The sequence below is a fragment of the Mytilus californianus genome, unplaced genomic scaffold, assembly GCF_021869535.1.
Source record: "Mytilus californianus isolate M0D057914Y unplaced genomic scaffold, xbMytCali1.0.p SCAF_30, whole genome shotgun sequence".
Classification (NCBI taxonomy): domain Eukaryota; kingdom Metazoa; phylum Mollusca; class Bivalvia; order Mytilida; family Mytilidae; genus Mytilus; species Mytilus californianus.
The window spans coordinates 890,853-915,041 of record NW_026262680.1 but is presented as its reverse complement, the minus strand read 5'-3'; the positions used below and the strand labels follow the sequence as shown (position 1 = coordinate 915,041).

Below are 24,189 nucleotides of genomic sequence, written 5' to 3'. Positions count from 1 at the left end.
CCCACCTTCCTTTTGTGGTATTGAACCTTATGGTAAAATTTCATAGAGATCCATTCACTTAAACTAAAGTTAGAGTGCGAAAACTAATGCGTCTTCGGACGATGACGCCGGACGACGACGACGCCAACGTCATACCAATATACGACCACAAACATTTTTTTGCGGTCGTATAAAAATCAACAAAACATTTGTTTCAGGTACTTAAATGATTTAATTAGCAACCTTGACAAATATTTCATATTATCAGTTTTTGTCTGCAATCTTGTATTGACTACTTTAATATTAAAATTCATATCCAAGACAATGTTTAGTTATTACTTTTTTATTGCAATTAAAAACTATTAAGATACAATTTTAAGTGAAAATAGTGAATTATGGAATTAAAGTGACAACAATTCTGCGAACCTGTACTCCTTCACATCATAAACATTATTCCTAGGAAATATATTGTTAAAGTCTCAAAAAAAAGCTTTCTATGGTCAAGGAAAGTAAACCAAACGTTTATACAGTTAGTACAATTTTACAACAGCTAATCTTCAGCGAAAAACACATGAATGATACACAATCCTTTCTTCATTATACCTCCATCTCATTTCAATATGAAGGGATGACTACCATATTACCTGTTTCAGATAAATCAGATGTCTCTGTTTTATCCTCATTTCTCTTTGACCGTCTGGAAGCAGTAGTTGATTGTCTACCTCTACGACCTCTTGTTGGGGTTACTGTACTCTTCTGAAAATTAATGATAACCATATGATAATATAAAGAGACAGTGTTTGGAAATTAAAATCAGAAAAGGAACTCTTTTAACCATAAACTTTGTAAAAGGTTCTGTAGAATATGTTTCACTTTCAACTGCTGAGCACTGTCAGCGAAAAGTGTAATGTTGACTGCCACAAAAACTTAGTCCATCTATTAGTGAAATATTGAAAATAAAAAAGAATGTGTCTGAGGACACGAATGCTCCCACTTAAGCTTGCTTATAATATATGAAAATACTTTTTGAGAACATTTGATGTCACAGCTAGTTTTTAGAGAGTTCTATTGTTCTTGTCTGAGGTATTTTTGTGCTGTGTGTTATTTTCATTTATTTACTGTTTTTGTTTTTATTTCTTATGTAATAAGTTTTCTGATAAGCTCTGATGTGCTTTCCATCTAATTTTTATGACCACCTCAAAGTTATCCAATGCTTTTCTTCTCAATTTCTGTGAATGTCATATAGCAGTCGGGCAAGTTCAACATTAGATTTGTATTAATTCAGGAACGAAAAATCTGAGCATTGTGCTTAGCATTGTGTATAAGTTTCATTGACTTTAAAAGAGGCAAACTTAAGTTAGAGTGCAGAAACGGAAAAATTTGAAATTTTCCAAGTTTAATATAAAGGGGGATAACTCTATAACAGTAAGTGACTCACTGCCCAAATTTCAACTATGTCTGCAAGTTTTAGTTCTTAGCATTGTGAATAAGTTTCATATAAACTGTTAACACAGAGATATGTCTCACCTTTTTGTAATTTTTATAATGCAAATGTTGAAAATAAAATAGCAATACTTTAACATGTAAGTTATGCAAATATTCAAAGTCAATGAACCATGACTGAAGGTACATGGCTAATCAATCTCCACGGAAATGAGATGTGCCAATGCTAATACAACTGCATACCAAATACCATTGACTTATCATAAGTAGTTCCCTTTAAACAAACCTAAACACAAACATTAACTTGTAAACTATGTAAAAGATTCAAAGTCAATTGAGGGGTTGGGGCTATATAATCTCCATGGAAACGATACTTGCAAATGCCAACAAATTTTTCTAATCACAAACTAAAACATGTAAACTAAGCAAAAGTTTCAAAGTCAATAGACCATGACTGAGGGGGCAGGGTCAAATAATCTCCATGGAAATGAGATGTGCCAATGCTAATACAACTGCATACCAAATATCATTGACCTACCACTAGTGGTTCACCATAAACTTAACCTAATCACAAACTAATACATTGTTGACGCCGCTGCCAGAAACAGCATACCTATGTCTCACTTTTTGACTCCGTCAAGGTGAGACAAAAACTCATGCAAATTTAAGTTAGAGTGTGGAAACAAAAATGAGACCGACAGAAGGACGGATGGAAAGATGAACCATCAAGGGAAACACTTAAAATGCCAGAAAAAAAATAATTCAGAACATCCTAATACTTGTTTAAAATGTTTCAAGGCCAACTACATAAGTATGGAAGTTTTGTACATTAATCCATTCAGAATATATATTGTGGATTAATCTGCTCATACTAACTTTTGTGCATTTTGTGGGTAGGGAGAAACCATGAATTTTGGACAATCTGCATGTGGTACAATTGCCAGGCTACTCTACCTTCTTCTTACAGAGTACAAAATACAATATTATTAAAGAGATTGTTGTCAACACTGAGGTTGTGAGTTCAAATCCCGCATGTGGCAGATGTGCTCGAATCTCTTAATTGACAAGTATAGTCAGTTTTCCTGCCAAAGGTTGCGGTTCTCTCCAGCTTCCTCCAACAATAAAAACTGACTGCCACGAAATAGCCATTAGAGCTGAAAGTGGCATTAAACACCAATCGATCAAGACAATGAGTGAATAATTTCAACTGAAAGTACTCTTTAGCTACTTTTGTCAAGTTATTATTGAGTGAATTTGAAATCATTATCTGTAAATAATTAAACTATGATGCATAAAATGCTTAAACACAATAGTAAAAACAAAGTTGTTTGATTTATTTTTAGGAGGGATTTGACTATACTGCAACCACATGTGATGGTCTGAATTTGAACAATTAATCGTCAATGGTATTTTCAAACTCTGAGTAGTTTTTTATGTATATCTTTTTTACAATATTTAACCTTTCTTACCTTACTTTTACTTGGTGAATCCATTTCTGAATCTGGTGGGGTCAGTATTTCTCCATCTGACTGCATTTGTTCTTTCTGCTTGAAAGTAACAAAAGTAATACAATGTATTGAAATCTGTTCTCATGGAACAAAAGTTACAAAGCATTTAAATCTGTTCTCATGGAACAATAGTTACAATGTATTTAAATCTGTTCTCATGGAACAAAAGTTACAAAGCATTTAAATCTGTTCTCATGGAACAATAGTTACAATGTATTTAAATCTATTCTCATTGAACAAAAGTTACAATGTATTTACATCTATTCTCATGGAACAAAAGTTACAATGTATTTACATCTATTCTCATGGAACAAAAGTTACAAAGCATTTGCCTCAATTGTTAATTGAAATAGACAGGATGGGATAAGAAAAGTCAATTACTATGGATACATTTATTTTGTGGGTACCAATTTTCATGGATTTAGGAAAAACTGTATTTTCTTAGATATTAGATTTCATGAAAGAGCCAAAGTCTGCTGATAAGGTTATAGAAAAATTGCACTTCCTTGAACATTTAAATTCATGGTTTCCCTATACCCACGAAATTTGGCATCCAACAAATAAATGGAACCCTGTGTCTTGCTGCGCTTGCTGCTGTCAGTGTAAAAGTGTAATGTTGACTTAAAAAGTGAGTCCATTTATCAGTAAAATACAGAATTGAAAAACAAATTCAAACTTTTCCTTTAGATGCTATTTCTTGGTCTTTAAGATAAGCTTCTGTCCAAGTTTCATAACAATCCATGAAGGTTTACAAATTTAACATGTCAAAATAAAAATTAATCCCAGACTGTCTGTAAATGTTATCTGTAATAAAGCTAAGTCCATCTATCAGAAAAATACTGAAAAATGAAAACAAATATTTTCAAAATTTTGCTCTGGATACTGTATGTTGGTCATAAACAAGCTTCTGTCCAAATTTCATAGATTCCATGAAGGTTTGATAAAGTTATTGATGACGGAAAAACTTACTTTAGACTGAATCTGAATGTTAACTGCAAAAAAAACTAAGTCCATTTATCAGTAAAATAAGGAACAATGAAAATAAATATTTTCAAAATTTTGCTCTGGATACTGTATTTTGGTCATAAACAAGCTTCTGTCCAAAGTTCATAAAACTCCATGAAGGTTTGACAAAATTATTGATGACTAAAAAAACTTTAACCACAGCAACTTTTGTGAACACAGCATGTTTCTTAAAGTTTTCAAAGTTGCACTCTGGATTAACCATTATTGGAAAGTGCCCAGAGAAATGCTTGAAAATTCAAAGATGTAAAAATGCATTGGAAGTTCAATGAAGAAATGGGGCCTAAAAGACAGAAATGATTTGAGATTTTTTCTTACATTTAGACAAATACTGTTCCGGTAATGATATCTTAAATTAAACATTTTTAACCATTCATGACATTGGAGGCAAGAGGTTTTTTACTTGATCATTTCTGTGGATTTAACATTGTGTGAACTATTTTTATCTTGTTTTATACTAGAACAAGGAAATCACTTTATCAAAAACTGTGACAAACGAAACAATTCATATTGGCAAAAGATAAATTTGATTCATTTAGATAAAAAGCAAAACATTGCTTCACTTTCTAAGAATTTTTAGAACTATCTATTCTTCCTTTGTTCATGCACTAACATGTTTTTTTTTACAGTTTAGCAGCATTTTTACAATGCAGAAGGATTTGGTGATTGCTTTCAAATTATTATATAGAATATGTATTTTTCAAAACTGTGAAACAAACATTACCTGATCTCCAACTTCTGTAGGAATTTCATCCTCATCTTCAAACATAGGTGACTGTGACCTTAATGACCTCCTTGACGACAAACTTTCATCAGAAACAGCCGACAATTGTCTCGATGCTACTGATCTCCTAGAAGGAGACTTAACCTCTGTAAATGAATCTTCCCTCTTTTTCCTCCTACTGGGTGATTTCTTCACATTAATTTTGTCATTGTCTTCTGTATTTGTATCGTTTTCAGACACCAATTTATCACTGTCAGCATTATCTTCATCTACAATCTTCACACCTTTCTTTCTTCCTCTTCCTGGAGACTTGGTGTTTTCTACAATATTGCTTTTTCTCCTTCCAGGAGATTTAAGGATGCTGTTGGACTCATCTTCAGCTTTTAAAATACTTTTTCTTCTCCCAGGAGATTTTGAAACTGTTGTTTCACTTTCTTCCATTTTGTCTACATTTTTTAAAATACTTTTTCTTCTCCCAGGAGATTTTGGAACAGATGACTCACTTTCTTTAATTTTATCAACATCTTTTAAAATACTTTTTCTTCTCCCAGGAGATTTTGGAACTGTTGACTCACTTTCTTCAAGTTTGTCAACATCTTTTAAAATACTTTTTCTTCTTCCAGGAGATTTTGACACTGATGACTCACTTTCTTCGACATCTTTTAAAATACTTTTTCTTCTCCCAGGAGATTTTGGAACTGATGACTCACTTTCTTCAATTTTGTCAACATCTTTTAAGAAACTTTTTCTTCTCCCTGGAGATTTCGAAACAGATTTTTCTTTTTGTGAGTGTTCTGGTGATTTACTCTTGTTCCTCCTATTGCTTGGTGATGTCATTCCTTTATAGTTAACAATTTTTGTACTTCTACGACGACTAGGTGATTGCACTTTTTCTAAGTCCTCTTCATCAGTGTGAACACTGTCTGGTGATTTAGTTACTTTTGAATCTTCCACATTTCTGATACTTTTTCTACGACCGGGTGATTTCATAATTTCCAAATCTTCCGCATTTTTAACACTTTTTCTGCGACCTGGTGATTTAGAAACACCTTGCTCTTTAGATTCTAGAGATTCTAAATTTTCGTCTTCCTCTTTTTTTGTGCCTTTTCTACGGCTTGGTGATTTTGCTGTTTCTATTTGAACACTTTCAGCAATTCTAAGACTCTGTCTACGACTAGGAGATTTTGAAATAGCATTCTCATCCTGATGACCTTTTCTACCTCTTCTAGCAGGAGATTTAATTACAATGCCACTCTCTTTGAGCTCAGATTCAGTGTTAAGAGCACTTTTTTTTCTTCCTGGAGACTTAAGTGGTTCTATGATGACTTCTCCTTTTTTTTTACGACCTGGTGATTTAGGGACAGGCAACGCAGCTTCTGCCTCTTCAACTATTGACATTGAGGACAAACGTCTTGATGATCTACGTAGTTCTGGCTCTTCCGACAACGAATCACTCCTTGTTCGAGGTTTGTGAGGATGGAAAGTTTTATAAGGTGACCTCTTCTCTAAAACTTCTCCATCAGAATTAACGTCATCTTCTAAATTATCGTCATCTTCATTTTCTAACAAAGTAGAAAGACGTTTTTCATCGAAACAATTTTCCTCTATTTCTGTCAATGGAGGCAATTCTGAATCTTCTACTTTGACTGGTTCCTTGTTGTCCTGTCCTAGTGAATCACTCTCAATCTGTTCCTCAGCATTGTGAATATTAGTAGCATATTCATCATTTAGCTGGTCACTAAGAGGTGTAGTAACTTTTTCCTCAACCTCAATACCAGTTGCTTGTAGCTGGTTCTCATCTTCACATTTATCTTCTGACTCCATAGCATCTTTTGACAAAGAATCAACAAAATTTGAGTAGACATTGATCAGGGCTGCTTCAGAATCAGAATGACCCGACACCTTTACCTCTGAAGGAATCTGCCCATCATCTACATCCATAATCTCATTCTCATCACTCAACTCTAGATGTAAATTTTCATCCTCCCCAGTAGTTGTAACTTTGGCTTCACCTTCAGAAACTGACGAGTCCTCCTCTTTCTCATAAGAAGATAAAACTATAGGTATATTTTCGTCCGATGAAATGTGAGTCTCCTCTTTATCGGAGCTAGTAACATCATCAGAAACACTTTCATCGCAAACTTGAATGCTTTCCTGTATACCCGAACTACTATCTGGAGAAACAAATCTTATCGAAACTGATCTATCTTTCTTTTTAAACAAATTCTGTGGTTTCAGTTCTCTGTCCTCCACCACATACTCCTCTATTTCCTCTTGCTGAACAAGATCAGTTATTCTGTTTTCAATCTCGTTAATTTTGTCATCAAGATCTTCATCTGAAGACAAGCTATCATCAATCTCATGTATAGAATCTCTGTGTTCTTCAACTACACCAAATGAAACCACCTTTTCGTTATTAGGGTTAACATCGTCCTCATCAGTGTCATCAATTTCTATTGGTTCATCTGATTGAGTAGCTGTTTCTAACGGTCGACTATTTCCGCTGTCTATCTCGGCAAATTTCACACGAGGGCTACGGTCTTGTTCTGATATATCCTTTTCTGGGAATTCAAATTTTGGTGGCATCATTCCTCTCGCTGGTGATTTTGTTAACTTGACCGTAGGAGATCTTGGTGCTGCGGTAGTTTTCAGTGGACTATGTTTAAGTTTAACAGGACTAGTCAGCATCACAGATTTTTTTAGAGAAGTTACTTGAGCAGGAGGGGCTGGAGGATGTGCTAGGATATTTGGTCGTTCATCAAACTCCTCGGTACTGCTGTCTTTACCCTCCCCTGAAAAACAAAAATACTATGAAATCATTTAATCTTTTGACAGCCTTAAAATTATTTTCCTTCTAAAGCTAATTTCATTCTAGAATAAATTTCAAATATTAGAGTGTGATATCACATCTGTTACTCAACTTGACTGTGATCAAGATAAAAAAAACTTGAAAATTGGTATTCGCAGCTTCTCCCCAACATTCTTCCTTTAGGAATAAGGGATAATGCTGATCAGCTCCTAATGAGAATAATGTGTCCAGGAAAGGCAACATGTCTTCCAACCAACAGTTACCTTGTGAGCTAGCACATTAAAAATGTAACTCAGTTTGATTGCATATTACAAATTTATGTTCACAACAGTACCACATTAACGCCTTTTGTCCAAAATATGCATGCAATCATTGTCATGGGTGTAATAGAGCCATCAATCAATCAACCAATACCTATATCTTGAAAATGACTCTTGAGTCCTAACAGTAACTTGAAAAACTTATTTCTGCTTGTGTGAATTTTTTTACAAATTCAAATTTTATTTCCCAAAACCTTTGACCAGTGCATCTGTGACCCCCTCCCCCCCCCCCCCCCCCCCAAAAATAAAAACAAATTTTTAAATTAAAGTTGCATTTTCAAATTGTTCTAAGTGACCTTGGAAGAAAGAAAATATCCTAAAATATTTTTTTGTACAATTCACATACATCCTCATTCAATCTATTTAAGTAACCTTTAAAATGCATTAATTCTTGAAAGCAAAGTTGACAATTTTTGCTGTGATTTTTCTTCAATAAAATTCACCTTCAACAGTTTTTGGTCATAAGTTATGGATCATTTATAGTTGGATGTCCATTAGATGTATGCCTAATTAAACAATGAAGTAAATTATATTTTGGTTATTTGGGGGTTTTGAAATTCCCTCAACACCCTCCCACATCCAGTTTAATAGAACAGTCCTTTCGAATTACCCTCTGATTCAGACTTCTTAGAACAATTAAATGTAATTTCGCTGTCCACTATCATGACACTATCATCAGTTTCTGTGTCTTCCTCAAGTGATGGTTGTTCATGGCTAGTATAAGGACGCTCCGTGTTGTGGAGTGGTGGTCTCTGTAGAATATCTAACGTTGATTTATGTTTAGGTGACCTTGATATGCTGAAATTGAATAAACCATAGCATTAACAAGAATATGAGTCTCAGCTAGCACAATCACTATATTCAAAATTTGTAGATATCAATGTTTTTTGTTTGTGGAAAATTTGTCGTGGATATTTGAATTTGTGGTTTGCCAAATTTCTGTTTTTCAAGGCAATAGAAAATTTGTACTTTTTTGAACATTTAAATTTTTTGTTGACCTATCCCCATGAAATATTGGTACTTGACGAATAATAATGAATCCACAGAATAAATTTCATTGAAATTAAATTTTCTATATTTTTATTTAAAATAAAACATTTCAGTCTTATTATATTGGTCTGACATTACATTTTGCATAAAAAAAACTTTTGTACTTGCAAATGCAGTGTTGCCAATTAAAAAACTTATGCACCTTCTATTCATCACTTATTAAAGCAGTACTCTTTAATTGTCATCTGTAATTGGTACACATGTAACTGTCGACTAGGAAATAATCAATAAATCATATACTGTAAATTCAGAAATTATTGCGAGGTTTTATAAATTCAAATAATGCGACTCATTGAGTATCAAAATAATAAGAACTCGCATTCGGATATCTGATACATATATCGGTTTGTAATTTTACCTGAAATCATAACAATTTAACTCGAATTTTTGTTCATTCTTCAAAAATCACAATAATAAATGCATGCAACAATTTCTGAATTTAGAGTACTAAGGATTCATTTATTTTCTTAGGTACCCATTTTTGTGGATTGAGGAAAAATTGAATTTTTGTGGATGTTTCATTTCATGGTTTTGCCAAAGTCTGCCTACAAGCCTATAGAAAATTTTTACTTTTTTCTTTCAATTTTAAATTAGTGGTTCACATAACATGCCACGAACAATAATAATGAAAGTGTAGAAATTTTTTGCAATTATTTTTTTATTATTGCGAAAAGTGCTTTTTGCGATGTTTTTATTTTTGTGAAAATTGCAACTACAAAGGTTTTGCAAAAATTAAAACTCCTTACTCTTATTTTAAATTTGATGGCAGTAAGTATGAACAATTTCCAGAAATAGCAATAAATTATCTCACATTTTAGTCAATTATTCAACACAATTAATTGCACGCAAAAATTCCTGAATTTACCTGGCAAAATCAAACCTACCTTTCTGGAGTTGGGCTTCTATCTTTCACTGATTTTGGACTTGGTGGTGACCTCAATATTGACTTGTGACCTTTTGTAGATGATTGCGGTGATTTGACCTTTGTGACCTCAGCCTGTGGCTCCATAAATCTTAGTTGTTTTGGTGTACCCTGTATTGTAGCTTCTCGGAAGGAAACAGACCGAGGAGTTCCAGGTGCTGATATGACTGGTACTTCTTCACAAACTATGTGAAAAAAAACACATGACATAAATTCTTCAAAAATATATATTCATTTTGTTATGGCATTCCCCTTTTTTCCTGAAGCTAAATTTTTTGTTATTTATGGGCTTTCTGAACTGATTTCAGTTAGGATTTTTTCTCTTTACCTTTTGTTATTTTACTGATTTAGATAAAAAAATAAATGGAGAATGTGTCCATGGGACACAGATGATGCCCCCTTGAATATAATGTTATAAAGGGACATAACTAGAGAACTGCAAAAGTAATGCCACCCAAATTCGAAATTGATCTGTGATTTATGGTAATAAGCATTGTGTATAAGTTTCATAACATTTGGTTGAGGCAAACTAAAGTTAGAGAACTGAAACGAATTTTGGGACGTACCTACAGACGGACAAGAATAACACTTAATGCCCCCTTTGCCTAGTAGCGGGGGCATTAAAAAAAAAAAAAATTGTTCACTCCTGTCATAGGACAAAGTGCCTATCCCATGTCTGGAACCTGGTCGATAGTTTTTATGTCTAAATTTTAAGTGCATTGAAGAATTAGGTGTTGATAGCAGATTTTTGGAAGTGTCTGTTAAAGCATTCAAAACTTGTTTACACAATTGTCTATTACTAAAGACCAAATTTTCCTGTGGTTATGATGGGTTGCTGTGTCCCCTTATAAACATAAACCTAATATTTCAAGATTTTGTGTAATTTCAATGAATTTATTGCCATTTCACAGCTATATGACCCATGAAAAGGAAATATTTTAAATAAATGGAGAATGTGTCCCCATGGACACAGATGATGACCCCGCTTGCATACAACATTATAAAGGGACATAACTCAAGAACAATAAAAGTGACGCTACCCAAATTTGTACTTGATCTGAGTTTTGTGGTAATAAGTATTGTGTACAGGTTTCATAATGTTTGGTTGGGGCAAACTTAAGTTACAGAACAGAAACTAAAAATTTTGAATTTTTTTCCATTTATAAAGGGGCATAACTCGAGAATGGTAAAAGTGACCCCACCAAAATTCAAACTTGATCTTTATTTTGTGGTAATAAGCATTGTGTATAAGTTTCATAACATTCGGTTGAGGCAAACTTAAGTGAGAGAACGGAAACTAAAAATTTTGCAATTTTTCCATTTATAAAGGGGCATAACTCTAGAATGATTAAAGTGACACTACCAAAATTCAAAATTGATCTGTATTTTGTGGTAATAAGCATTGTGTATAAGTTTCATAATATTTGGTTGAGACAAACTTAAGTTAAAGAACGGAAACTAAAAATTTTGCAATTTTTCCATTTATAACGGGGCGTAACTCTAGAACGGTTGTTAAAGTGATGCCACTAAAATTCAAACTTGATCTGTATTTTGTGGTAATAAGCATTGTGTATAAGTTTCATAACATTTGGTTGAGGCAAACTCAAGTTAGAGAATGGAAACCAATTTTGGGACAAACAGACGTACATACGTACATACAGACAAGGGTAAAACTTAATGCCCCCTCCGCTACGGCGGGGGCATAACAAACAAATTTGTAAGGGTTCCATGGAACCCAGTGTCTCCCCTACTTTTGCTGTTAGTCGCAGGCTCAACAAACTAGAGGCTCTCAAGAGCCTGTGTCGCTCACCTGATTCTACTTTGGTTTTGGAAATCATGTAAAAATAGATTAAAATCATAACAGATACCCTAATAATGAGTGAGGCCAAATTTGGTTTAATATTGGTCCTGTAATTTAATAAAAAATCCTGGTGGCCATCTTGAACAGTAAATCGGCAACAAAGTAGCAACACTTAATCAGCACCTCATAAGAAACATTTATGCCATGTTTTGGTTTCATTCCATTCAGTGCACCTCTAGAAGAAGCATTTGTATGTATTTCCCATAGGGTCTTATGTTAAAGGAAGTCCCCCCATTGGCGGCCATCATGGATGAAGGATCAGCTTCAAAGTAACAAAACTTAGTCAGCACCTCATAAGGAACATTCATGCCATGTTTGTTTTCAATCCATTCAGTATGTGGTTCTCTAAAAGAAGTCATTTGTATGTATTGTCCTAGGGTCCTTTGTTAAACATTGCCCCCATCTGGCAGCCATCATGGATGAAGGATCAGCTTCAAAGTAACAACACTTGGTCAGCACCTCAAAAGGAACATGCATGCCATGTTTGGTTTCATTCCATTCAATGGTTCTCTAAAAGAAAACATTTGTACGTATTTCTCATAGGGTCCTATGTTTAACTAAGTCCTCCGCTGGCGGCCATCTTAGATTATGGATCTGCTTCATAGTAACAACACTTGGTCAGCACCTCATAAGGAACATTCATGCGCATGTTTGGTTTCATTGCATTATGTGGTTCTCTAAATGAAGACATTTTTATGTATTTCCCATAGGGTCCTATGTTAAACTAAGTCCCCCGCTGGCTGCCAGCTTGGATGATGGATCAGCTTCAAAGTAACAACACTTGGTCAGCACCTCATAAGGAACATTCTTGCTATGTTTGGTTTCATTCCATTCAGTGGTTCTCTAAAAGAAGACGTTTGTATGTATTTCCCATAGGGTCCCATGTTAAACTAAGTCCCCCGCTGGCGGCCATCTTGGATTATGGATCGGCTTCAAAGTAACAACACTCAGTCAGCACCTCATAAGGAACATTCATGCCATGTTTGGTTTCATTCCATTCAGTGGTTCTCTAAAAGAAACATTTGTATGTATTTCTCATAGGGTCCCATGTTAAACTAAGTCCCCTGCAGGCGGCCATCTTGGATTATGGATCGGCTTCAAAGTAACAACACTCGGTCAGCACCTCATAAGGAACATTCATGCCATGTTTGGTTTCATTCCATTCAGTGGTTCTCTAAAAGAAGACATTTGTATGTATTTCCCATAGGGTCCTATGTTAAACTAAGTCCCCAGCTGGCGGCCATCTTGGAGTATGGATCAGCTTCATAGTAACAACACTTGGTCAGCACCTCATAAGGAACATTCATGCCATGTTTGGTTTCATTCCATTCAGTGGTTCTCTAAAAGAAGACATTTGTACGCCGGACGACGGACGCCAAGTGATGAGAAAAGCTCACTGGGCCCTTCGGGCCAGGTGAGCTAAAAAGGGGAAATAATTATTAAAAATTTTCCTCTAGATACTATCTTTTGATTGTAAGAAGCTTCTGTTCAAGTTTGGTAAGAATCCAGGATGGTTTATGAATCTAATAAATGTTTTAAAAACTTTAACTGCAAACTGTATGTAATGTTAACTGGAAGAAAAACTAAGTCCATTTATAAGTAATATAAGGAAAAACAGGAAATTTTATTTTACAAAATTTCCTTCTAGATACTAGCTTTTGATCATAAACAAGCTTCTGTCCAAGTTTGGTACAAATCTAGGATAGTTTAAGAAAGTTATTAAAATTTTGAAAACTTTAACCACAGAGTGAATATAATGTTAACTGGCAGAAAAACTAAGTCCATTTATAAGTAAAATACGGATTAACAGGATTTTTTTTAACAAAATTTATTTTTGAATACGATCTTATGATCATAAACAAGCTTCTGTCCAAGTATGGTACAAATCCAGGATAGTTTAAGAAAGTTATTAAAATTTGAAAAACTTTAACCACAGAGTGAATATTTGTGGACGCCGCCGAGGGAATGTAGGATTGCTATGTCTCGCTTTTGCAACAAAAGTCGCAGGCTAGGCAAAAACCAATGTAAGTACATTGATGCAATGTTCATTTTACACATTGGAGAAATTTTCCAAAACACTCGGTTTTAGTGCCAATATATCTTAGGGCTATTCCAGAAAAAAATGTATGGGGGGGTTGGAAGGCACTTTATATTAATAATACACTGGTGATGGGTATCAGAGCAATTTTTCACACTATAATGCACTATGATTCTCAATTACAATTGTCTGGGTGGTGGGAGCTGAAACAAACTGCCTTCCAACCCCCCCATACAATTTTTTCTGGAATAGCCCTTAAATAATGCCTCCTCCTTCAAGTTTTTTTTTTAGTGTGTTTATTTGGAAAACCTTCTGGACAAGAATTTCCTTTCCCTATTTTCATTGGAATGAAAGAGAGAGAGGGGAAAAAATAAATTTTTAACCAAACTCCAAGACTTTCATAAGAAGTCTTTATATCCATACCTTTTGTCATGGACTCTGGTGGAGAAATCTGTGGACTTTTGTTGGAAATAAACTGACGGACTTTAAGTATAGACTGAGGAGTAGCTGGTACTGATGATGATGTCCTTGACCTTGAAAGTGACTTCCTCTGTGGTACAGGTGTCTGTAACATACTCAAAGCATCAGCACCACATATCTTGCCTTTTCTGAAATAACCAAAACAATTGAATTTAATAATAATTTATTATGAAGACTTTTTTTAGCAAATAGGTCAAATTACACTTTTGTTTGTTGCATTAATTTACATGATAAGGAAATTTACTTAAATACAGATACTAACGGGTATCATTGGTTCATGTTTGTCATATTTGTTTTGTTATAAATTAGGCCGTTAGTTTTCTCAATTGAATTGTTTCATATTTTTCATGTCGGGGGCCTTTTATAGTTGACTATACGGTATTTTCTCATTGTTGAAGGCCGTACGGTTGCCTTTAATTGCTTACATCCACTTCATTTAAACTTTGGAGAATAGTTGTCTCATTGGCAATAATACCACATCTCCTTATTTTTATATATCATGCAAAACCAAAAATGTTAAAACTGGGATTTTCTACTTTTTTAAAAGGCAAGTGTTAATTTAGAAGAAAGTGTAAATAATGGTAAGCTTGAAATACTATGTGAAGGTATAACTATTTAACCATGTGAACAAGGATGCTGCCATCTTGCTTAATATTTTAATGTAGTAAAAATCACATTTGACATGTTATTGGATTGGCAAGGGTGTACTTTTGTTGAAGAGAACAAAACAGGAATAAAATTTGTCTGTATTTCCCTTTACACCTAAAGTTATACACTACATATGTAGTGTTTATTTATGTGTATACTTATGTATGATTTGGAGAATACATAACTAAATACAAAACTTGTGGCTGATCCATTTGTATTTTTGAATATTAAAATATGTTTAAACTTAGCATAAAAAATTAATTTTTAAATTGTCATCAACACAATACAAAATGTTCTACCCACCTTTTAGTCGACACAGGTGACATCATTTTCGACAGATTATAAGGAGTAACTGCAGCTTGCACAGGTGGTTGCCATGTTGATGGTGATGTCGTCTGTGTACTTTCTTGTTGTGCCATGTAAACAACTGGCTGTTTGTGTCTAAAAAAAAATCAGGATTTTAATGTTTGCAGAGTTCTACAAAAAAATGCCTGCAACCAGGGATTACTTGCCTTTATTGTCTGCAAAGAAATATCTGACAAGGACAACATACATTTTGGGTCTTCTTTTAAATTACTGTAAATTCATCAAAAAAAAACATTGCCTGATGTCATTACTTATCACATTTTGTAAGCATGAGAAGAATGGCTATTCATTAACGGAACCATGATGACACATTTAGGCTGACTGTGACATCTTTAAAGTTACACTATAAGTGTATTTTGTCAGATTTTGAGCTAAAACATTCTGGCTAAATTTTCTTTAGAGCACAAACGTCACTCGAAATTATTTTTTTTATATTTTTCAATACACTCACTGTTTAAATATCATTTGGGATGATGATTGTGCTCTATATTTTTTAGCATGTACAAATAGTCAAATTTTAGCATGTACAAAAAGTCCAATTTTAGTATGTACAAATAGTAAAATTTTAGTATGTACAAATAGTCAAATTTAGCATGTACAAATAGTCAAATTGCATAATTTCACCATACATACCCAAAGAAAGACCTTGTTCTTGGTGTAACAGGGGTACACACAAATGGTCCAACTTTGGACTCTTCTTGGTCACTGAAAAGAAAAAGGTGATCTCTATACATCAGGATATTACTGGTTTGTTGAAAATTATCAATTTCACTGCATATACAGCAACTTTCCTAAAATATTACTTTGGAATCAATTATTCTGCGGATACCAACTTTTTGTTGATTGAGAATAAATTGTAGTTTTGCATATATTATTGCGTGGACTTGAAAAATTCTGCATTCAAGTCTATAAGAAATTTGAGCTCTCAAAATTGTGTTGCACCAATACCCATGAAAGCCATGAATACTGAGCTGGTGTCCCAAAAATAATAACGAATCCACATTACATTAAACTGCACCCAAGTGAAAAGCACTGCACTATCAAAATATAATGTCATATCAATCTTCCATGAATGCATATGGTAGCTAAAATATAAACATCATTAAACACCAAAATATTTTTTTAAAAATTTTATAATACATAAAAATAATATAATAAGAAATACACAGCATCAAAATTAGTTAAGTTGTTAACAATATTATCAAAGAACAAGAATGTGTCCATAGTACACGGTTGCCCCACTTGCACTATCATTTCCTATGTTCAGTGGACCATGAAATTGAGGTCAAAACTCTAATTTGACATTAAAATTAGAAAGATCATATCATAGGGAGCATGTGTACTAAGTTTCAAGTTGATTGGACGTCAACTTCGTCAAAAATTCCTTGACCAAAAACTTTAACCTGAAGCGGGACAGACCGACGAAAAGACAGACGGAAGAACGGACAAACGAATGGACACACAGACCGAAAAACATAATGCCCCTAGGTGGGGCATAAAAAGTTCTAATCACCAAATCTAAATATTAACCAATGAATGAACCATGAAAATAAGGTGCTGGTTGAATTTGGTAGAGTGGCTTTTCACTTTTGTCATTAAAAACAATTGTGCATATGATAGTGGAAAGACTTTCAAATATTCCACATCTTTCTTTTTTAAATGTTTACTTACTTTGTTTCAGCCTCATCTTCAAATTTAACTTCTTGAACCCTTTCTAAGATCTCCAGGAAAAGATTTGACCTTGACACAATTTTAGCATGACTGTTCTTTGTAACTGTTGTAGACAATGGCTGTGGCTTCTTCACTGTAAATAAACACACAAGAAAGGTCAATTGAATAGTCCTTGACTCAGGCTCACCTGCCTAACATGAAAACATTTACCCATGCTGAACATCATAATCAAAAGGTTTTATATGCCACCATAGTAACAATGCAAGAGTTTCCAGTACTGTAAACATGAACATTTTTCGTGGGTTGTTATTATTGCAACATTTTACAGGTTACCACTTACAGTTATAATTACTTGTGTGGTGTTCAGTAACATTAAAAATACACTTTTTAAAACTATTTCTCAGTTTTCTGAGTCTCCCAAGGTCTTAAATCTTTGTATTTAATTCCTCGACTTCTCCCCTTCAATGATTGTTATCTAATGAACAACAAAGGAGAAATCTTTGAAAATAGTCTGTTAGCCATGTAATTTCTAAGGGGAATAAACACCATTCTTGATATTATGATATTCTGTCAGATTGTATTTTGACAGTTATTTACTCAAGCCTTCTCCATCAATAAATACTGGCCGCCACGATATAGCAAAGGATGCTGAAAATGCTGATAAATACCAACAACAAACTTTCATCAATTTGAAGTTTATTCCATACTACATACCTTCTCTTAGTTTGGCAGTTTTTTTCTTTGGTATACTTTGATTTTCAAACACCATTTTTCTCTGCACTGCAGAAAGAACAGAAAGGAAACCATCTACCATGGCGTTTCTCGCTGATGCTCTCTCACGAGCTTTGGACGCTGGCTCAAACTGAAATCAAAATACAAAGTCAAGATTAACAGTTTATTCCTTCATGATTGAGGTATTGTTGTGCTCCATACCTTTTATCTCACCTTATTAATGCACTTTGAACTATATGAATGCATATAAATAGATTTCAGTACAGATGGTCAAATTCTAAAATTAGGTATGGTAGAGACAAAATATTTTAAAAAGACTATTTTTATTGACTTACAATTACTGCATGTTTTAACTTCTCGTTGAGTTGTATGGCCTCTACATATCTAGCCCTCTGTAGGTAGTGTAAAACCAGTAGTTCTAGGGAGTGTGGTTCTTTACTATCAGTAAGATATCTAATCAGCTGACGTTCCTCATTTTCTGTCAGCGGCAGCTGCAGTAGCTGATCCATAGTTTTAGCTGTAAAAAAAGTAAATACAAAACTATTAAATGCACTGCTGGTGTTAAACGATTAATAAAAAGTTGTTTCATAAAAAAATCTTTGATACATCAAACAGGAGTAAACCTTTACACTACCTTTTACATTCAGCAAGTCGTTAACATTTATCCACTTCAAGGCCTCCAATAAATTTCAAACATGAATTTTGTTCTCAACATGTGGATTTTATTATTATCATGAAAACAAAAGATGTCCACACTAAAGAAGATAAGGTAATCCAACAATTCAACACTTGTTTTTTGAGATAAAATTTCTAACTTGTCTCTAAATATATATACATGTAGGTAGCCACATACTTCAAATTCAATTTTCATCATACTACATGGATTCATCTATTTTCGTGGATACCAAATTTCGTGGATTGAGGCAAAATTGAATTTTCATGGATATTTTATTTTGTGGTTTTTGCCAAAGTCTGTATACAAACCTTACAGTAAATATGTTCGTCTTTGAACATTCAAATTTGTCGTTTACCTTTAAGCACGAAAATTGGTATTCCATGTAAATTGTTAAATCCGCAGTAAATCATTTTCTGGAGCAATAAGAAATCACACTGTGTCTTGCTAAGCGTATTGCCACTCATACTTTAAAGTACTAGTAAACAGGAAATAGGTGTGTGACTGACCTGAAAGGCGCTCAAACGTTACAACACATCACTGCCAATCTGTTTATCAAATATAAAGTCATTCTATTCAGTAATGCTGGAGAATTGTGTGATGAAACAACCCTTAATTTATCTAGCATTTTTGAAAGTTGTTTAGAATTTACCATCAATAAATGCCGCAGTATTTCTTAAGGTATCTTTTTTAGGATTAAAACTGATGATTATGGTTGGTTGTCAAATGTCCAGTAGCAAATTAAATGTATACTCAGGACCAGAACATGTTAATGTGATAGGGATATAAACCCTAATTTGTACTAGACAGAAACGCTGAGCCAGATTTGAAATTCAAATCAAATTGGTGTGACCATAGAAACAGGAATTACTTTGTTGACATCCTTGAAACAGGTGTTGTAACATATCTTCCATATTATCTTCATCTCTGTATGTTCTCTGGTACTCTAGAGCCTCAGCTGTTAATCTGGAAAAAAAATATTAAAGGCTATTCCATTAAAATGAATGTGGGAGGGAAAGAAGTGGAGTTATATTTATGGACATAGGTTGTGGGTCAATAATGGTTGGATTGATTGATTGTCTGTTGCTGGTTAACGCTACTTAAGGATGTTCGGTCCTCTTGTTTTTGATTTTTTTGCCACATATTCGGAATCCTCTGGTTGCCATTAAACATTTTGCCAGCTAATCCCTACTTTTCTTTTCATAATTTTATTACATATAGTTTAAAAAGCCAGATTTGAAAATCTTATAATAAAATCCTTGTTATTTTTTCATTGTTTTTGAAAGAAAAAAGGTGCTGTTAAATGTATGTAAAATCTAGAGAGAATCATTTCCTGCCAAATTTTCAATGGCCTATATTTTGAAAACAAGCACATGTTTTTCTGCGTTTTTAGTTCCTTCATTTATATACTATCAATTTATAACAGTCTTTTAAAAAGCTTTTTATTTTGAAACAGAGTAGCAAACATCCTTAAAGCACTATTCTTTACTGTGGGGGTAAGTTTTTTTTTTTATTTGAATATGCTGGAGTGCCTGGACAGAACCACAATCTTAGTCAGGAAAAACTGACAATCCAAGTCAATTAAGATTGGAGTCATACGCACCTGCCACATGCAGGATTCAAACTCACAACCTCAGAGTTGACAGGCTAGTGATACTACTTATACCATTCAACAACCAAGGCCCTTTAATAGTTGGATGTCTATTTGATGTATGTTCATTTCTCTAAGATAGTATTTTAGTTGACAGCTACTTTTGTAAGCATGGCATAAAAAAGATATGCAAGTTTGTTTTTTTTATAGGTCTAAAACTCAAATGACCAAGTCCCTCAGGCCAGTTGACCATAGATGAATTTGGCTATTATTTTTAGGTCCCTTTTGTTCATATTACTCTTCACCTGTTTTTATACTTGTACATCTTTGGCTTTTAAATATTTTGGCTCTGAGCGTTCATTGTGAATGCTGATCCAGAAAAGCTCTTAGGACGCATAAAATTTATAAATTGTAATTTTTATTTTTTTCCAATAATGAAGGCTTGTAATTTTAAAAAGTCTGAGAAATGATAACGAAACTAGTATTTCATATAAGTTAAGGACCATTTACTTCATCTTTGCAAGTAAGTAATAGTGATATGCACATAGATTCTTACAATGATACCAGTGCATGCAGTGGATTATCAGATTTATCCAATAATCCAGGAGTAACTTTGTAAGAATCTGTTTCTCTAATGATTATCAAATAAATTTTCATATTTGATAAACCAAAATCCCATTCGAGTGCCTCCACATTCCTGCATATTTTTTATGTCTACATTTATGAAATTGATGTGCAAACACTTCATTCAGGAATCTCAAATGAAAGCAAACATTAATAAAATACCATTTTAATCAAGAACATTGTATTTGAAATATATCTTCATATGTAATAGTAAACAAACCATTTCTGAAGATGGAACTATTTCTGCTTAGTAAAAGTTTCTATAAAGTTGTCATTTTCTCCAAAATATGTTTCATCATCTTGAGAGCTGTTATAGATTATGACCTTTACAATTAACCAATCATCTACTGAGATCATCAGCAACCACACACGATTAAATTTTGTTTAAACAATGGACCCAGAAAAGGTTAAATAGCCAAATATTTGGAGAAACTGATTTTTGCATTTAGCAAAATGTTTTTTTTTTATATTACAACACTCAACAGATCAATTGTCCAAATAAAGATATAATTGTCTGACAAGATTCCAGACAGGGAACTGTCACATAAACATGAATATTGACTTACCCGTTAGCTAACAATACTGTCAGTTTTATTTTGACTTCCTCTGGTGATGATAATGGTGATTGCTTATAAGTAATATATCGCAATGCCATTTTGCAGTCTCCTTGGTATAATAAAGACCTTATGATTCTATAATGTTGCCATTCACCCAAGCTCCTGGTCACTAAAGGGTCAAGCATAACAACCATGGATTCCTGAAGCAGCATAACAAGAAAATATTGACTAGCTTGAAAATTGTATAGAAGAGTTGTAAGGACTTACAGTGCACAATAATGCAAATTAAAACAAGAATGCACAAGCTGAAATGTCTCGCATGTTTACTGACAAAATTGTGCACATGCTGAAATGTCTCGCATGTTTACTGAAAAGAGTGCACACGCTGAAATGTCTTGCATGTTTACTGACAAGAGTGCACACGCTGAAAAGTATCGCATGTTTACTGACAAGAGTGCACACGCTGAAATGTATCGCATGTTTACTGACAAGAGTGCTCACGCTGAAATGTCTCGCATGTTTACTGACAAGAGTGGATACCTAAGTAATAGGTCAAATATGCAATTCAGTATAGGTTTTGCTCATTGTTGAAGGCTGTACAGTGATCTTTAGATGCTTACTTCTATATCATTTGGTCTCTGGTACCACATCTTCTTATTTTTATATTGATAGATGGAATGATTGTAAGTTGTACATGACTATCTGACGGGGTTCATCTGACCTTGATCTCATTTTCATGATTCTATGGTCAATGTTTTTTTGGCACAGACTGGCTTAACAGAGAGAACTCAGTATGTGCACTCTTGTTTTAACTAGGCAGTTTTTATGCTTTCGTTCATTCATGAAAAAAGGGTTAAATACAACAGATATATGCCAGACAAAAATTTTTCACCATAAGACAATTATATAATAAATAAGAATTATCCAGCTCTTCTATCTCCTAAGTTGATAAGCTTTGTACACATAGCTAACACTTCTACTGTCGTCACATTCACATCCCTTTCATTCTGAGACATTCAGTTGTGCTTAATACTATCAAGTGACAACTGCTCGTTACATAAATTTTTTTAAATATTTTTTTTTAATTCATTAACCATCATGGAGGTAATTTAGTGTCTTAATTCTAATCATTATCATTACATTAAAGTATTTGCTTTCAGGCATTTGTGTGACTGTTGTATTCAGTGATTTGTGCAAACAATTGAATATCTTAATCAGAATAATTTCCATATCCTTGCTTTGAATATTGAACAATATAACCAACATAAGGTAAAGTGGTTTATTCTAGAAGTTTAAATTTTACAATTTCTAGTGCAAACCTATAGACAAGATTTATTTGTTTGCCTTTTTTTGTCCTAGATTATAATCTTCTTTAAAAATACATGTACGCAAGGTAAGATTTTAGCTATTTTATCTTCGTTGCAAAATTAGCAAAATAAACCCCTCACCAAGAATTTCCCACTTTTCAAGTATTTTTGTAGGTTAGGTAAATAATCTATTTAAAAAATCAGAGATGCTTGTACAATGACCTTATCAGTTTAAGGACGCAGGGATCCAGTTTGCCAATAAAATACTGAGTGATGACCAAAATCAGGTAATTGAAATGATATAAATCGAGACTGTTCCCTAGCACTCTTGTCTTCCTTATCTAAAAAAGTCTTTATGATCCAATAGTCAAAATCCTTGAACTAGTTTGACAACTGACATTGGGATACACAGACTTTTTTTTTGTTCTCAAGGTAATATTTCAACTATTTTATTTTAATCACGAAATTAGCAAAAATAAATCCTTAGCAAGTCTTTTTGTAGGTTGGGTGAAATATTTTTTTCAGAATACAGATGCTTGTACAACGCTATCATTTCAAAGATGAAGGGATCCACTTTGCCAATAAAATGTTGAATGTTGTCAAAAATTAGAGTATATTTAAAAGATCTCTTTCCAGTCTTCCTTACCTCAAAGTCTTTATGATCCAACAGCCAAAATCCTTGAACTAGTTTGACTACAGATATCGGGATACACTGTGACTTAGTAAACTTACTAATCTTCTGAGAAAACTAAAATAAAGATAATTATTTGCAAATGACTAACTAAATAAAGATATAAGAATATGTGTTCATAGAGCGTCATGCTCCCCTCGAACTATCATATTTCCATGTTTAGTTCTCAGAGGCTGGACATAAATACAACAATAATAGTAATGTTACTTAGAATAATACTTGGTATTTAATTCTGATTTTACAGAATAATATAACATGAATAGGAAAGATCCGTGAATTGTTTGCAGGATATAATGGCACTGTTTATAGTTGGCACAGTCTCATAGGGCTATAAAACTTTTCACCTTTCCTAATTATTGTTTAGTAATAGTATATTTCTATAACTTACCTTGAACTGCAAGTTTTTTTTAACAAGTCCATAATGGGAGGTCAATATTTTCAACAGGTGTGAAAACTTTTTGTGAAGTTTTAGGCATCTGGGTTGAAATTTGGAGGGAGAGGTGATTAAAAAAAAAAGTATAGTTTCTTGAAAACTTCACAGAAAAAGTACTAAGTTCCAAAGTGTGGTGAAATAGGTGAAAATTCAATAATCAAGTGCATAGCATAATATGTGTGCAATCTTTGTAAAGATTCCAGGATCTGAATTTGAAAACTGTAGGAGATGATAACACAAAATTGGCATCAACTTTTGTAAATTTCGCAGAAAAATAACTTCCCAATCTGAATTTTTTTAAAAACATTTCCAAAATAGCAGGTGAATAACTTCAATAAGCCAGTTTTGAACTTAAAGCAAACCTGCTAAAAAGTAGGTTCTACAAAATTGTTTATTTAGTGATGGTGGTAAGTTTCACACATGAAATGTAAACAGTACTGCACAGATATGACAAAGTCCCTGTCATGCCAGAGTAAACCAAAAAATCATTCAGATGAAGGTATGAAATAGAATGTGCAAAAGTACAAATGTACATCATCTAAGTAAAATTCTGTGAAATTTGCACAAAATACTGTCTGGCAGTTCAGGAGTATTTGTGGATACTAAAGTGGGACTGAAGGACAAATAGACAAACAAACAAAACAAATGGATGGACTCCCACCTTTATCACTATATAACTCGCCCTTCAGAAAGTAGTGGTAATAATGAACTTGAATACTTATTCATATTTGCAGGGTTG

At 33.5% G+C, this 24,189-nt stretch overlaps 1 protein-coding gene across 2 annotated transcripts in view; it reads right to left on the bottom strand.

The window, feature by feature from the left end:
* LOC127736368 (protein ELYS-like) overlaps nt 1–24,189 on the bottom strand; it is a 104,963-nt gene that overhangs the window by 11,206 nt on the left and 69,568 nt on the right. The window contains exons 23-36 of one of the 2 annotated variants that reach the window (XM_052246876.1): nt 22,973–23,074; nt 21,029–21,219; nt 19,119–19,213; nt 17,910–18,091; nt 17,557–17,704; nt 16,843–16,975; nt 15,805–15,876; nt 15,109–15,246; nt 14,101–14,285; nt 9,741–9,963; nt 8,417–8,604; nt 4,678–7,469; nt 2,892–2,969; nt 624–735 (exon numbers count right to left, since the gene is read on the bottom strand). In XM_052246876.1, coding sequence (XP_052102836.1) covers nt 624–735; nt 2,892–2,969; nt 4,678–7,469; nt 8,417–8,604; nt 9,741–9,963; nt 14,101–14,285; nt 15,109–15,246; nt 15,805–15,876; nt 16,843–16,975; nt 17,557–17,704; nt 17,910–18,091; nt 19,119–19,213; nt 21,029–21,219; nt 22,973–23,074 — 4,639 coding nt within the window. The remainder of the gene's footprint in view (nt 1–623; nt 736–2,891; nt 2,970–4,677; nt 7,470–8,416; nt 8,605–9,740; nt 9,964–14,100; nt 14,286–15,108; nt 15,247–15,804; nt 15,877–16,842; nt 16,976–17,556; nt 17,705–17,909; nt 18,092–19,118; nt 19,214–21,028; nt 21,220–22,972; nt 23,075–24,189) is intronic. The other variant, XM_052246877.1, reaches the window with a different exon arrangement.